This window comes from Triticum dicoccoides, chromosome 4B (assembly GCF_002162155.2).
Source record: "Triticum dicoccoides isolate Atlit2015 ecotype Zavitan chromosome 4B, WEW_v2.0, whole genome shotgun sequence".
NCBI lineage: Eukaryota > Viridiplantae > Streptophyta > Magnoliopsida > Poales > Poaceae > Triticum > Triticum dicoccoides.
Window position 1 is genome coordinate 14,029,375 of NC_041387.1, and position 12,820 is coordinate 14,042,194.

Here is a 12,820-nt window from a genome sequence, read left to right on the forward strand (position 1 = left end):
TCACAGGAAACATTGTTCTCGGTACTGCGGGTTTGTGTTGTCACAGCCTGATTCTGATCCAGTACTAACTTTTGTCCGGTGCTTCTGATCAAGAAAGATTCTGTTGATCTGAAATTAGTAACGTGCGCTCGGTCGGTCTGGCTATCTTTGGAAGATTCTTTATTTTATTATTAGTTGCAAAAAATTAGCATCGCACGTACTACTGTTCCAGATCTCCATACCTAATACTATCATCATGTCCGCCCAATCTGCTTGGCTTGCATGGCGATTTGCACGTTAGGTTATCCATCAGTGGCTTTAGCTAATCCAGTGACGTTGATTAGTAGTACGTGATCGATACTGGGACAAGGTGCGGCCACGTCAGCGTATCATGGGTTTGCTTCTATCCAGCTCGATCGGCTATATAAATCTGCTGATCTGCGGGGTTAAGCGTATCTTTTTGGTGCGACTAGGCCGTATAAATAATCGCTATCCCACCATGAAATGTTTTTGTATTCCCTTTTGGTGGCCTTTGGAGGGAATGGGAAATTGGTGAGCCTTCTTGTTTTGATTTTCAGTGTGCATCTAGAAAGTGTATTGTTGGCGGAAAACAACGGTTGTTTATTTCTTGTGAAGAAGGGTTTCAATTTATTATAAAAATTCATCGTAAGTGCAAAGCAGCCTCAACATAATAAAATTACACCGAGGTCTTGCTCCTCTAGCTTCTTAGCTCCGAACGATCGCTCCCCTACCGGAGCCGGGGGAGTGGATGGCGACAACTTTTCATGTCTTGCTCCTCTAGCTCCTTCTCCGACAAGCGACAACCAGCCGACTTTGGCGTCGTTGGGAGGTTAGGTCTCCCCAGATCTATCTAGTTGGATTTGGAGTGGTTGTCCAATCTTCTTCTCCGGACGGCGAACTGTTTCTCAGATCATTGCCATCGGCGTCTTCTGGCTTCGACCGTTGACCTCTTGAACGCTATGTTGACAACACTTCCCTTACTCCGATCATGTTTCAGAGGTCCAGAGATGGCGTCGAACTTCACTCACGACACACCGCTGGCGAGTGAGGGAGGAAGACATCGTTGATTCCCCCAAGGACCTTTGTGTAACTTTTAATTTCTATAATGATGCTCTTATAAGGGTTGATCGACCATAATAACCTTTGACCTTTAAAAAATCTCATGATGGCCATAACTTGGCTAGATTTGCCATATTAGGATAAAAAAACACCGAGAAAAAACTGTAAGGGCTGGTATTACTCATTAAAGGTTAAACATACATAGGTTTTTTTCCCTGTCCCCGCACATTTTCCATCAAGCTCAGCCACTTGATAAATAATAGGGTCTGATGACCTTGTCTGCTTGTGATTGTACAAAAGGAATAATAACACAAGGCTGGTCACAATGGACAAGAACATAAGCTAGTAACTTACACACTTTCTTAGACTATGTTACTACCTCATAGTGGGTAGGAACATCTATGTAGTGTCATGCAACGATGTATTTATTAGGTTATAGACTCATTGTTTCTTGGAGTGTGTAATGTTCCGGTAACTTAGCTAGTTACCACAAGCACCTCTCTCTTCATTAAATATATGCCACATAAGCAAAGTTGTATTGAAGTGTGTGATATTACTCCTAAGTTCCTTCCCACTGTGACCAGCCTCAGGGAGCTACTCACGGTCTGATTGCATTTACAGTGGCTAGCTTACCTCTATCCTTTCTCCCTGAAAAGTTGGGCTATCCGACGCCCAGAATAGTAGTGCACGTGCACTCTGCTACTCTATCTATGCCACGACGAGTGGCCGTCCTCACTTGGTGGCATCCATGTCCGCCTTTTGGATGCACGTGGATGCATCTGGGCACGTGCGGAACGTCGGTGAGATCTGGACCTCCTATGTCGGTGAGATCTGGACCTCCTATGTTGGTGGCCCATGCGAGCGCTAGGTCGGGAAACTTGCGCTGCCTAGCCACCTGTTGACCTTGGAGAGAGCACCGCCCTCGCCGCCGGCGATCGCCCCAAGGCCCAAAGGCTCGTCGTCGTCCTTCTTCGCCGCCGCCATCGTCGGGAGAGGAGTACAGAGAGAGATAGAGAGCACGGGGGAAAGGAGGAGCGAGAGTGAGCTCTGCCGACAGAGAGAGAAAGAGGCGCAAGCGGGTGCGGTCCGACCGTACCGGTCAGAGTAACGGTCGTTAACGGCCTGGCCGTCAACCACGGTGCTGATGTGGCCTAACAGGTGAGCCCGGACCGTCAGAAAACGGTTTAAAACACTAGCAACGGGCAATTTGGATTTTTTGAGACAGCCGACACGAAAAATGGTAGGTATCAGTCACAAATAAAATTGTGGTGGTTTTTTAAAACCTAGCATGAAAAGTGGTAGTTTTATGTTATTCGCTCGTGTTGCACCAAGGCGAAATCAGTGGCGGAGCCAGGAAATGTCGATCGGGGGGCCGAGTGCCTTCAAAGTAGGTTAAAGGGGGCCAAAGCATAGAAAAATAGACTTTTAGCATCAAAATGTTGCTAATTATGCACTGCTCATCAATGAATTAGCAGCAAATTTCTAATGTCAGGGGGGCCAGGCCCTGCTGGTCCCCCTGTCTCCGCCACTGGGCGAAATAGTCTTTTGATCCATAGCAAAGCGTTCTGTGGTGAATTCGTCAATCCCTCGTAACTCCTCAGTAGAGTAGGGTATAACTGATGGAGCTATCTATAAAATAAATGTGATATGCCCTACATGCATACATGGAGAAAGACAGAACAGCGTGAGAGGATGGATTGGGACGGGACGCACCCAGATCTCAGCTGATTTGGATGGATTGGAGCTCTTTCTACTACGTCTCCATGCAATCATTTGCTCGCTGCTACGTAATCTCCGTCTTCTTCTTCCCACGAGGTACGTAATTTCGTTGTGTGTGGCTAGCTATATCTTCTCTGCGCTGCGTCGTCTTCTTGCACGCTCCTCCCCTGCCTGCCTTTTGAGCTCTGCATTTTGTTGTGATTTCTTTGGTGCGCGCAGCTCCCTCAGGTGCTAGCTAGAAGCAGTATGTATCAGCTGGAGAACATGGACGACTCCAGCTTGTTCATGCAGTGGGCCGTGGACACGCTGCAGCACGACCACCCGCCGCCGGTCGCCGCCGGCGACGATGGCTGTACCTTCCCGTCACTCCAAGAGCTCCGCCGCTCGTCATTGCAGCACGGCACGGCCGCGGCGGGAATGGCGGTACAAGATGGCCACCGTCACCAAGCCGCCGATAGCTGGAGCTCCGGCGAAAGCGCCGGCGGCGGCCATGAAAACACCTCTGCCTCGCCCACGGTCGTGGAGAACGACGTCTGGTCGTCCAACTCGGCCAAGTGCGCAACGACCTGCAGCGTCGGCAGCAGCAACAACCACCTGCCCATGAGCTGGAACTTCACCTCGGCCCTGGCGCAGCCGAGCAACGAGGCCGCCGCTCCTCCCTCTGGAGCGCACGACGGCCCCGGCATGACGGAGCAGGCCCACGTGTCGCCGCCGTCGAGGAGAGCCGCCGCCAGGACCGGGCACGCGCCGTACGCGCAGGACCACATCATGGCGGAGCGGAGGCGCCGGGAGAAGATCAACCGGCGGTTCATCGAGCTCTCCACCGTCATCCCCGGCCTCAAGAAGGTCCGCGCCTCCACCTTCTTCCACATCCATACAGTATCCAACAAGGGAAATTTGTCAACTGATTCATTAGCCAACTACCAATTCACTCAGATGGACAAGGCGACGATCCTGTCGGACGCCGTCAAGTACGTCAGGGAGCAGCAGGAGAAGCTCAAGGCGCTCGAGGACCGCAGCCGCAGGAGCGTCGCCGTCGAGTCGGTGGTGCTCGTCAAGAAGAAGCCGTGCACCGCCGTGCCGGAAGACGACTGCCCGTCACCGTCTGCAGGGGCGGTAGCATCTGGAAGCACGACGACGACGACCGGGAGCGGGCTGCCGGAGATCGAGGCGAGGATCTCGGGGAGCGACGTGATGGTGAGGATCCACTGCGAGGACGGCAAGGGGGTGCTCGTCAGGCTGCTCGCCGAGGTGGAGGGGCTACACCTAAGCATCACCCACGCCAATGCCGTCCCGTTCCCGGCTTGCACTCTCATCATAACCGTCATGGCAAAGGCAAGCTCGTTTAACTTATTATTAGTTAACTCTCAACCAGCTGCTCATTCTAAATACAGTTTATTACAAAGCATTTTTTTCAGGTAGTCTCTCCGTCTTTTACTTAATATAAGACGTTTTTTGACACTAATGAAGTACGTAGTTTCTACCGAGCGTGCTGCATGTTTCACCTGTTACGAGACTGACGGACATCACGGTTTCAGTTAAATGAAATCGAAGAAGCAAAGTGTGTTTATCTTTACATTAAACAAATAGCTGTAGTTGAAGGGTTAACACAATGCACGTGTCATGCTCCTTAACTGAAAAGCTTTATTTGGACACCAACTGATGGATGGAACTACATCATCGTCTTGTCAGGTGGACGACGGCTTCAGCGTCACGGCGGAGGACATTGTTGGCAGGATAGAGGCGGCGTTGTTACCTGCACCCACCTCATAGGGCCGGGATAACAATGCATGCTCCGGAAGAGATCAAAGTTCAAGGAGCATCAAGCCGTTCAAGCATGCTGGCAGGGTGTCCGTCGCGGCTAATTTTATGCAGAGATCGATAGATAAACTGCATCGGCATGCAAATAAATTAGTTCTCGTCATGTGCGCATGATTCAACGAGTGCATCAAATAAAATTACAGCTTTTGAGACAAAACTACACTTTCGTTCTCGCAAAACAAAAAAACTACATTTTCGATGCTACTTCCTCGGTCTCACAATACAAGAATATTTTTTAAACTATTTCAGCTTGAGAAACGTTCTTATACTGTGGGACGGAAGGAGTAAATTTTTGTGAATGCATCGTACCGGAGCAGGGAGTTGCTACACTTACAGGCAACTTTTTATGGATTTAAACTTACGGACTGAAATGGAATCATTAGATTGGGAGGAGTTTCCGTAAGCATCATCCGTAAATGAAGCAATTTCGGACCGGAGCACACCTCGTGATGCAACTAGTACTTAACGCTTCATGTAATTGATTGATCGCTTGGACCGGAGCACGTACAGATAAATGCACATACACAATGCAGCGTGTACTTGCACAGCTCAAGATAATGATAAACTTGGCAGGTCTCCTCTCGTCGATATGAAGAAAGAGGTTTCTAGTATCTCTAGGCTGCTCTTCCACCCCCCAAAAAAAAGTATCTCTAGTCTGCTCCAGAATTTTACCATTTTTTAAATTAATCGACTTGCCAATGAGGTCTCACACCAGATTACAAAGTTTAGCTTAATCGGCAGGTCCGACGAGGTTCTTCTTAACAGTTTTTCACCCTGTGTGAGCATGTTGTAACGGAAGTTACAAAACATGAGTATGTTTTTTTTAGACAAAAAAAAAGAGTATGTTGTAAGGAATAATTCGCGGATCATTTGCAGGGCCCGGCCCACGTTGCCTAACCGCGAAGTGAAGTGAAGTGAAGGGTAACTGCAGGGTGGTAGCAAGCAATCAGCGGTTGGAACGGAAACTTTGACCTGTTTGCCTGCTGGCCGGGCGCAAACAGAATCCACGTACGTGTACTCTTCCTGCAGCTGCAGGTTGCTATAGCGAGGCACTGTCACTGAGCTGCAGACTGCACTCGTCGACTAATGCGCCGGTCCGTGTATTATTACCCACCAACCACAAGTAGATCGATCCAGCGAGGGCAAAAGGCACAAAATTGATCTCAGGCCGAAACTTTTTTGCCTCCAGCGAGATCAGTACACAAATGAGATATATTGAACTGGTACATCCGTGTTAATACTCCATCTGATGTACTCCCTCCGTCCGGAAATATTTGTCGGAGGAATAGATGTATCTAGACGTATTTTAATTCTAGATACATCCATTTTTATGCATTTCTTCAATAAGTATTTCCGGACGGAGGAAGTACTTAGTATACTACTAGTCTGTCAGATCTTCTTGCTATCTCTTTTTTTTTATTGGCGACGAGATCTTCTTGCTATCTTGGTAGAAAGGTACTGCATGTGTTTGGACGTCGCGCTGTTTATGCATGCAGGACCGTCGAGATATCCTACCGAGACGATATATGTACTGTACGACACGATTAGTTAGCCGTACACTGGGAGTATATCTATACAATTATATACGTACAATCTTCCATGTTCCGCATGTACAGTACAGGGCTGGTGTGATACGCATCCTTTTGTTTGTCTCTGTCTGCACGCGAGGCAGCGCGTCTTGAGTAGATTAAGATTTTGCAAAACTATTACTTTCTTCCAATGAAAAAGACTTTGATTTGCTTCCGTTGGAAGCTCAATTGGGGGAAAAAATAGTTATACTCTCGTGAGAAACTACCAAAATAATTACATTTACCTTCAATGTCTCTTTCTTCAGATGGAAAAAACTTTGATTTGACTTCCTTGGAAGTTAAATTCGAAAAAAAATGGTTACACTCTTGTTGGACCAAAATGTCATTTTCTTGCTTTCATTGAGAAACTACCAAAATAATTACATTTACCTTCAATGTCTCTTTCTTCAGATGGAAAAAACTTTGATTTGACTTCCTTGGAAGTTAAATTCGAAAAAAAATGGTTACACTCTTGTTGGACCAAAATGTCATTTTCTTGCTTTCATTGAGAAACTACCAAAATAATTACATTTACCTTCAATGTCTCTTTCTTCAGATGGAAAAAACTTTGATTTGACTTCCTTGGAAGTTAAATTCGAAAAAAAATGGTTACACTCTTGTTGGACCAAAATGTCATTTTCTTGCTTTCATTGAGAGTTGAACTCAAGACCTCCCGCTTACTAAACAGGTGCTCTAACCAACTGAACTATGAAAGCTTCTTGTGAATAATTTCTATATGAAAAATGTGTTATCAACCTAGCAAGATCATACCCCCCCTACCTCTTGGTTGAAATCACCATAGATGTGTCACTATCGACATATAAATGTACTAGAGGCAAGTTGCTTGGGGCGGCAAGGTTAGTGTTTTTTTGTCGTCTGTGTGTGACGGTGAGATCTGGTGTCAAGTGCTTCAAATCGATTTAATGTTTCAACGATGACGACTACGACTCCAACATTGGTCTTAGGGTAACGTGCATGAAGAGGTCCCCACTGTCATTGACAAGGTCTGGCTGACTCTGGTATGAGAACGGTGACAGTGACGCACCAGCGGCTCGTTATGACGATGGTACTGGTTATTCGGTGGTCTAGAGACCTTGACTTGATTTTTATTATGTTTAGGGTGTTTTGTACTTTTGATGAATGTTTATTATAGATATGGGTATTTCACAAAAATACATATTCATTTTTGGAAAAGTAACAATATTTCGAGGGAGCTAGTATTGGGCATTGTGCATGTCTATGGGTGTTCTTGTAGGTGTCGAAACCGACAGATCTTGGGTAGGGGGGCCCAAGCTACACCTTTGTCGATAATGTAGGAAGCCCAAAGTTCCTTTCAACTAATTTTCCGTCCCTCCAGAATGACAACTTGGCTCGAGGAAGAAGCAAACCTGGATCTGTGCACTTACAGCGCAGATCACTCCCGATCTTCTCTATAACTTGAAATGTCGCCATTCCACCATCTATGACAAGCTCATCACCAACTAGAATGCCTGTTGAGTGCAATAATTACATTGTGAATAAGTGCCCATGACCAGTGGGAGGGTCATGCCCCGGATCAGTGACTTGGCGCAAAGCTTGGCCAAAGGGATGGCCGTGCCATGGATCGGTGAGGTGGCGCAAGCCAGGCCATCTGTGGATCAATGAGTTGGCGCAAGCCAGACCATGTGATGATGATGGCCAGTGGGAGGGTCATGCCCCAGATCAGTGACTTGGCACAAAGCTTGGCCAAAGGGATGGTCGTGTCGTGGATCGGTGAGGTGGGCGCAAGCCAGGCCATCTGTGGATCAATGAGTTGGCGCAAGCCAAACCATGTGATGATGATGGCACAAGCGCATCCACGCTATTTCTAGAAAAAGGTCATGGTTTATTTCTTAATGGAAAGAATATTGCAATAGTCTGTCTATTTATTTTCCAGCCAAGTTATCCCATCCTGCCTTATTTGAGAATGTCAAAAATCAATTGTTCTTGAATTTGTAATTTATCTATCAAGTGTTGAAGCAGTCCTCTCTTATTTCACTTGACAAGAATAACCGGTGTGTGCTACAAGCAAAGCAAAGCAAATGGATCGGGTAACATGTCCAAACAAGAATAGGCATAGATCCTCAAACAAACAAGGACAAATAGTTGGTAACATGTCCAAACAAGAATAGGCATGGATCCTCAAACAAACGAGGACAAATAGATTTTGTATGCGATCAACAAGTCATCGTTTAGATAGATGCTCAAACAAGTACACACATTTGATTTGATATCATCTTCCAGCAACAATAATTCTCATCAAGCTATACATACAAACAAGCTCTAAAGGTGGAGCGTGCCAAAGCTTGCCGCGCGCGCTAAAATACCAGTTTACCACGCGCGCGTCTTTTGACGCGTCCGTTGGAGATGCTCTCATGGTACGACTTGTTTCATCAAACCAGGGATGCAAGTGGACCGTGTCCCCGTACGTACGTCCGCCCGCGACAGCCGGATATACAATATCGTTGTTCCGTACAATGAAGATGAACTCGGACATCTCTGAGCAGCCAACAGAGAGATCTGAATCTCGCTGAAGCGTCTCGTCTCAACTGAGACCAAGATTGAAGTACTCGGGAACCTCATGACAAGTCCGGCGGCCACCTCGCCGGAGCAGTCCTCTCCTCTTGCCGTTGCCGTCACCCAGCCTCCTCCCGTTGCCTGGCGGCCACCTCGGTGCAGACGGCGTTCTCTTCTCTTCTCCCCTCCCAAGCCCCAAGTCTAAGTCGCACGCGTACCCCGCACGCGGATGTATCATCACTTCTAGTATATATAGGGATAGAGATGGGGATGGTTTGGACTTGGGAGTTAGAAGAAGGGTGTGGTCCATGACCAGTGGTTGGGGTCGTGCCCCGGATCAGTGACTTGCACAATGATTCGCCAGAGGGATGACCGTGTCGTGGATCAATGAGGTGGCACAAGCCAGACCGTCTAATGATGATGATGATGGCACGCGCGCATCCTTCCTATTTCCAGGAAAGGGACCTCATTTTTCATGAAAAGAATATTGCAATGGTCTATCTATTTATTTTCCAGTCAAGTTATCATATCCTTCTTTCTTTGAGAATGTCGAAAATCATTTTTTCTTGAATTTGTAATTTATCTATCAAATGTTGAAACAGCCCTCTCTTATTTCACTTGACAAGAATAACCCATGTGTGCTACAAGCCAAAGAAACACAAATGGATCTGATAACATGTCCAAACAAGAATAGGCATGGATCCTCAAACAAACATGGACAAATAGATTCTGTATGCAATCAGCAAGTCGTCATTTAGATAGATGCTCAAACAAATACACCCGTTTGATCTGATTGCATCTTCCAGCAACAATAATTCTCATCAACCCATACATACAAAAGAACTCTGAAGGTGGCTTCAGAGTTGAGCCTATATAGATTTGGCACAAAAAAGGAGTCATCTACAATTTCATTATCCAAGCCACAACAACACAAAAGGAGAGAAGGATACAGAAACCAGTGGATACACCAGCCTTACATTTTTGCGCACAAATGAAAATTTTCTGTTTCTAATCTCTAGATTAAACCAGTGGATACACCAGCCTTACATTTTTGCGCACAAATGAACATTTTCTGTTTCTAATCTCTAGCTTTCTCTGGTGATCGTGGTCACGGGCCCTTATTTCAAACACAAACCAAAACCATATACATCTCGATTTTTTGTCCAAAAGGACCCCCTGCCGAACGCTATTGTCAAAAAGGACTATCTGCAGATAAAAACGTCAAAAAGGACCCCCTGACAAGTGGCGGCAGGTGCGGCAGGCGACACGTGGCACCTGCCGCCACGCCAGGAGGCGGCGGGCCCCGCCGCCACCGCAGGAGGCGGCCGCGCGGTGCACAACGGATTCGGCACAGTGCAACGGAACGGGTGAGGCCAGGTGGGCCACGCCGCCACTGGCTGAGGCGGCCGCTGCTGCCCATGCCGCGCCCAGGCCGACAGCAGCATCTTCACGGGAAGCGAGGCGCGGGCCCGGCCGCCACCGGGTGAGGCGGCAGCGCGCATGCGTGCACCAGGAGTACGTGGTGTCCCCGGGCGCCGCCGTCTTCGATGGCGCCGGCGGCACGCCGCAGGGGTACTCTTCCCCGTCGTCTTCGGACGCGATGCGGGAGATGATCTTCCACATCGCGGCGCTGCAGCCGGTGGAGGTCGACCCGGAGGCGGTGCGCCCGCCGAAGCGCCGCAACGTGCGGACCTCCAAGGACCCGCAGAGCGTGGCGGCGAGGCTGCGGCGGGAGCGCATCAGCGAGCGGATCCGCGTCCTGCAGCGCCTCGTCCCCGGCGGCACCAAGATGGACACCGCCTCCATGCTCGACGAGGCCATCCACTACGTCAAGTTCCTCAAGTCCCAGGTGCAGTCGCTCGAGCTCGCCGCCGCCGCCACCGGCGCGGCCGCCCACCGTGCCGCTGCCTTCGCCTACCCCGCCCTTCAGCACGCGCCGTGGTAGCCCATCCTCATCAGCACGGCTCGTCGACGCTTCAGCTACCATGATAGTGATTCAATAATCCTTCCGTTTCTGTCGCCGGCCCGCGCCGCGCGCACCAGCTCGTCGTCCTCGATCGCTTTTGGAGTTCCTCGGATGATTTCTGTAGCTCTGTGCGGCTGTGTGCATGGCCACATGCATGCATGTGTGTAAAGATGTGTAGTAGGAACCTTCTAGTTACATTTATTGTCGTTGTTACCGCATGCTAGCTAGCTCGTACGTGGTTTGCTCCAAGCTTTTTTTGGACTCGCAAGCCCGTCCAAGCTGTCGGGCCGCATGCGCGCTGCCGCCTCACCCGGTGGCGGCCGGGCCCGCGCCTCGCTTCCCGTGAAGATGCTGCTGTCGGCCTGGGCGCGGCATGGGCAGCAGCGGCCGCCTCAGCCAGTGGCGGCGTGGCCCACCTGGCCTCACCCGTTCCGTTGCACTGTGCCGAATCCGTTGGGCACCGCGCGGCCGCCTCCTGCGGTGGCGGCGGGGCCCGCCGCCTCCTGGCGTGGCGGCAGGTGCCACGTGTCGCCTGCCGCACCTGCCGCCACTAGTCAGGGGGTCCTTTTTGATGTTTTTATCTACAGATAGTCCTTTTTGACAATAGCGTTCGGCAGGGGGTCCTTTTGGACAAAAAATCTATACATCTCCTCCGCGGGAATTACATAAGAAGGCGTCGGTGGCATGGTCGAGTTCCTCTGGCGTCCATTGCAACGATGGTGCGGCTGCCGGACATGCAACCATAGATGTGTCACTATCGACATATAAATGTACTAGAGGCAAGTTGCTTGGGGCGGCAAGGTTAGAGTTTTTTTTGTCGTCTGTGCGTGACGGTGAGATCTCGTGTCAAGTGCTTCAAATCATTTAATGGTTCAATGATGACGACTACGACTCCAACGTTGGTATTAGGGTCACGTGCACGAAGAGGTCCCAACTGTCATTGACAAGGTCTGTCCGACTCTGGTATGAGAACGGTGACAGTGACGCATCAGCGGCTCGTTATGACGACGGTACTGGTCGTTCGGTGGTCCAAAGACCTTGACATGATTTTTTATTATGTTTAGGGTGTTTTGTACTTTTGATGAATGTTTATTATATATATATATGGGTATTTCACAAAAAAAATACATATTCATTTTTGGAAAAGTAACAATATTTTGAGGGGAGCTAGTATTGGGCATTGTGCATGTCTATGAGTGTTCTCACAAGAGAAATAACTCATGTTAGGGCATCTTCAAAGGAGACCTGCAAAGCTCCTATGCATGTTGTCCGGATCACTTTTATTAATTTTTTGCATCCAACAGGGACCCCTATCTACGTTCCGAACGTTGGTTTTTCGGTAAACCGGAGTCAAAGTGAGTGGGAGGAGCTATACGGGAGTCCGGACATGCACTTGACCAATACAAAACCTCCCTATGGTCCTTCTCTTTTTTCCCCTCCTCACATGCTTGGTCCCCTTCTTCTCTCTCCTTTCAACCGGACACCATCCCACAATATCCTACCACATGCATGGTCCCCCTCTTCTCTCTCGCCTCCCAACCGGACACCACCACATGATATCCCACCACATGCATGGTCCCCCTCTTCTCTCTCTCCTCCTAACCGGACACCACCGCACAATATCCCACGACATGCATGGTCCCCACATACTTTCTCTCCTTCCAATCGGATTAATTTGTGAATAACATTGCATGGCACCTCCCGCATCATGTCCGCGGACCACGTCGGACATAAAAACAGACATTTGCCGTGTCCATTTGCAGGTCAGCATTGGACATGCCCTTATGCCATACGGAAGCAAACAAGAGTCATTAAGCGTGAAAAAACACGAAGTATGTAGGAAAAAAAAGGTATGCTCAGAAAAATAATTTGCTTTGGTACTTGGAAAATGAAGAAACTTTGGGGTGAAGAGTCATTAAGCTCACTCTTGTCCAAACTTTCTACGGGAAACACAGCCAAGTAATTTTGCTACATCCCGCCTATATATTTCCTTTGCCAATGGAGTATTAACACCCCATGTTTTTTGCTCACTGAATTTGCATGTAGCAATCTTTGCTTTTCCATTTAGGTTATGGCAACCTTCTTATTTCCGCCACTCATGTTTTGTTTTTCTAGATCCGGAGTTTGTGCAACGCCCTCTATGCAGCACAAC

At 48.6% G+C, this 12,820-nt stretch overlaps 2 protein-coding genes and 1 non-coding gene across 3 annotated transcripts; 2 read left to right on the forward strand and 1 right to left on the reverse strand.

Annotated features, from left to right (window-relative positions):
• Positions 1 to 2,509: 2,509 nt before the first annotated feature.
• On the forward strand, positions 2,510 to 4,812 carry LOC119294607 (transcription factor bHLH18-like). Its single transcript, XM_037572819.1, has 4 exons — positions 2,510 to 2,874; positions 2,998 to 3,624; positions 3,715 to 4,113; positions 4,471 to 4,812. Exons 2-4 carry the CDS (start codon positions 3,025 to 3,027, stop codon positions 4,549 to 4,551), a joined length of 1,080 nt encoding a protein of 359 aa, XP_037428716.1. The 5' UTR covers positions 2,510 to 2,874; positions 2,998 to 3,024; the 3' UTR covers positions 4,552 to 4,812.
• Positions 4,813 to 6,809: 1,997 nt separating this feature from the next.
• TRNAT-AGU lies at positions 6,810 to 6,883 on the reverse strand. Its single transcript has one exon. It is a non-coding gene; the product is annotated as a tRNA-Thr (tRNA).
• Positions 6,884 to 7,694: 811 nt separating this feature from the next.
• Positions 7,695 to 10,879, forward strand: LOC119292426 (transcription factor LATE FLOWERING-like). The gene is made up of 2 exons (XM_037571270.1): positions 7,695 to 7,773; positions 9,932 to 10,879. The coding sequence occupies exons 1-2, from the start codon at positions 7,695 to 7,697 to the stop codon at positions 10,645 to 10,647; spliced, it is 795 nt and encodes a 264-aa protein (XP_037427167.1). The 3' UTR covers positions 10,648 to 10,879.
• The last annotated feature ends 1,941 nt before the right edge of the window (positions 10,880 to 12,820 follow it).

Coding starts and splice junctions, on each gene's coding strand:
- LOC119294607 (XM_037572819.1), top strand. CDS start 3,025: ATGTATCAGCTGGAGAACATGGACGACTCCAGCTTGTTCATGCAGTGG. Junction 3,625..3,714: donor TCATCCCCGGCCTCAAGAAG/GTCCGCGCCTCC, acceptor CAATTCACTCAG/ATGGACAAGGCGACGATCCT. Junction 4,114..4,470: donor TCATAACCGTCATGGCAAAG/GCAAGCTCGTTT, acceptor TCGTCTTGTCAG/GTGGACGACGGCTTCAGCGT.
- LOC119292426 (XM_037571270.1), top strand. CDS start 7,695: ATGACCAGTGGGAGGGTCATGCCCCGGATCAGTGACTTGGCGCAAAGC. Junction 7,774..9,931: donor GATGGCCGTGCCATGGATCG/GTGAGGTGGCGC, acceptor AACGTCAAAAAG/GACCCCCTGACAAGTGGCGG.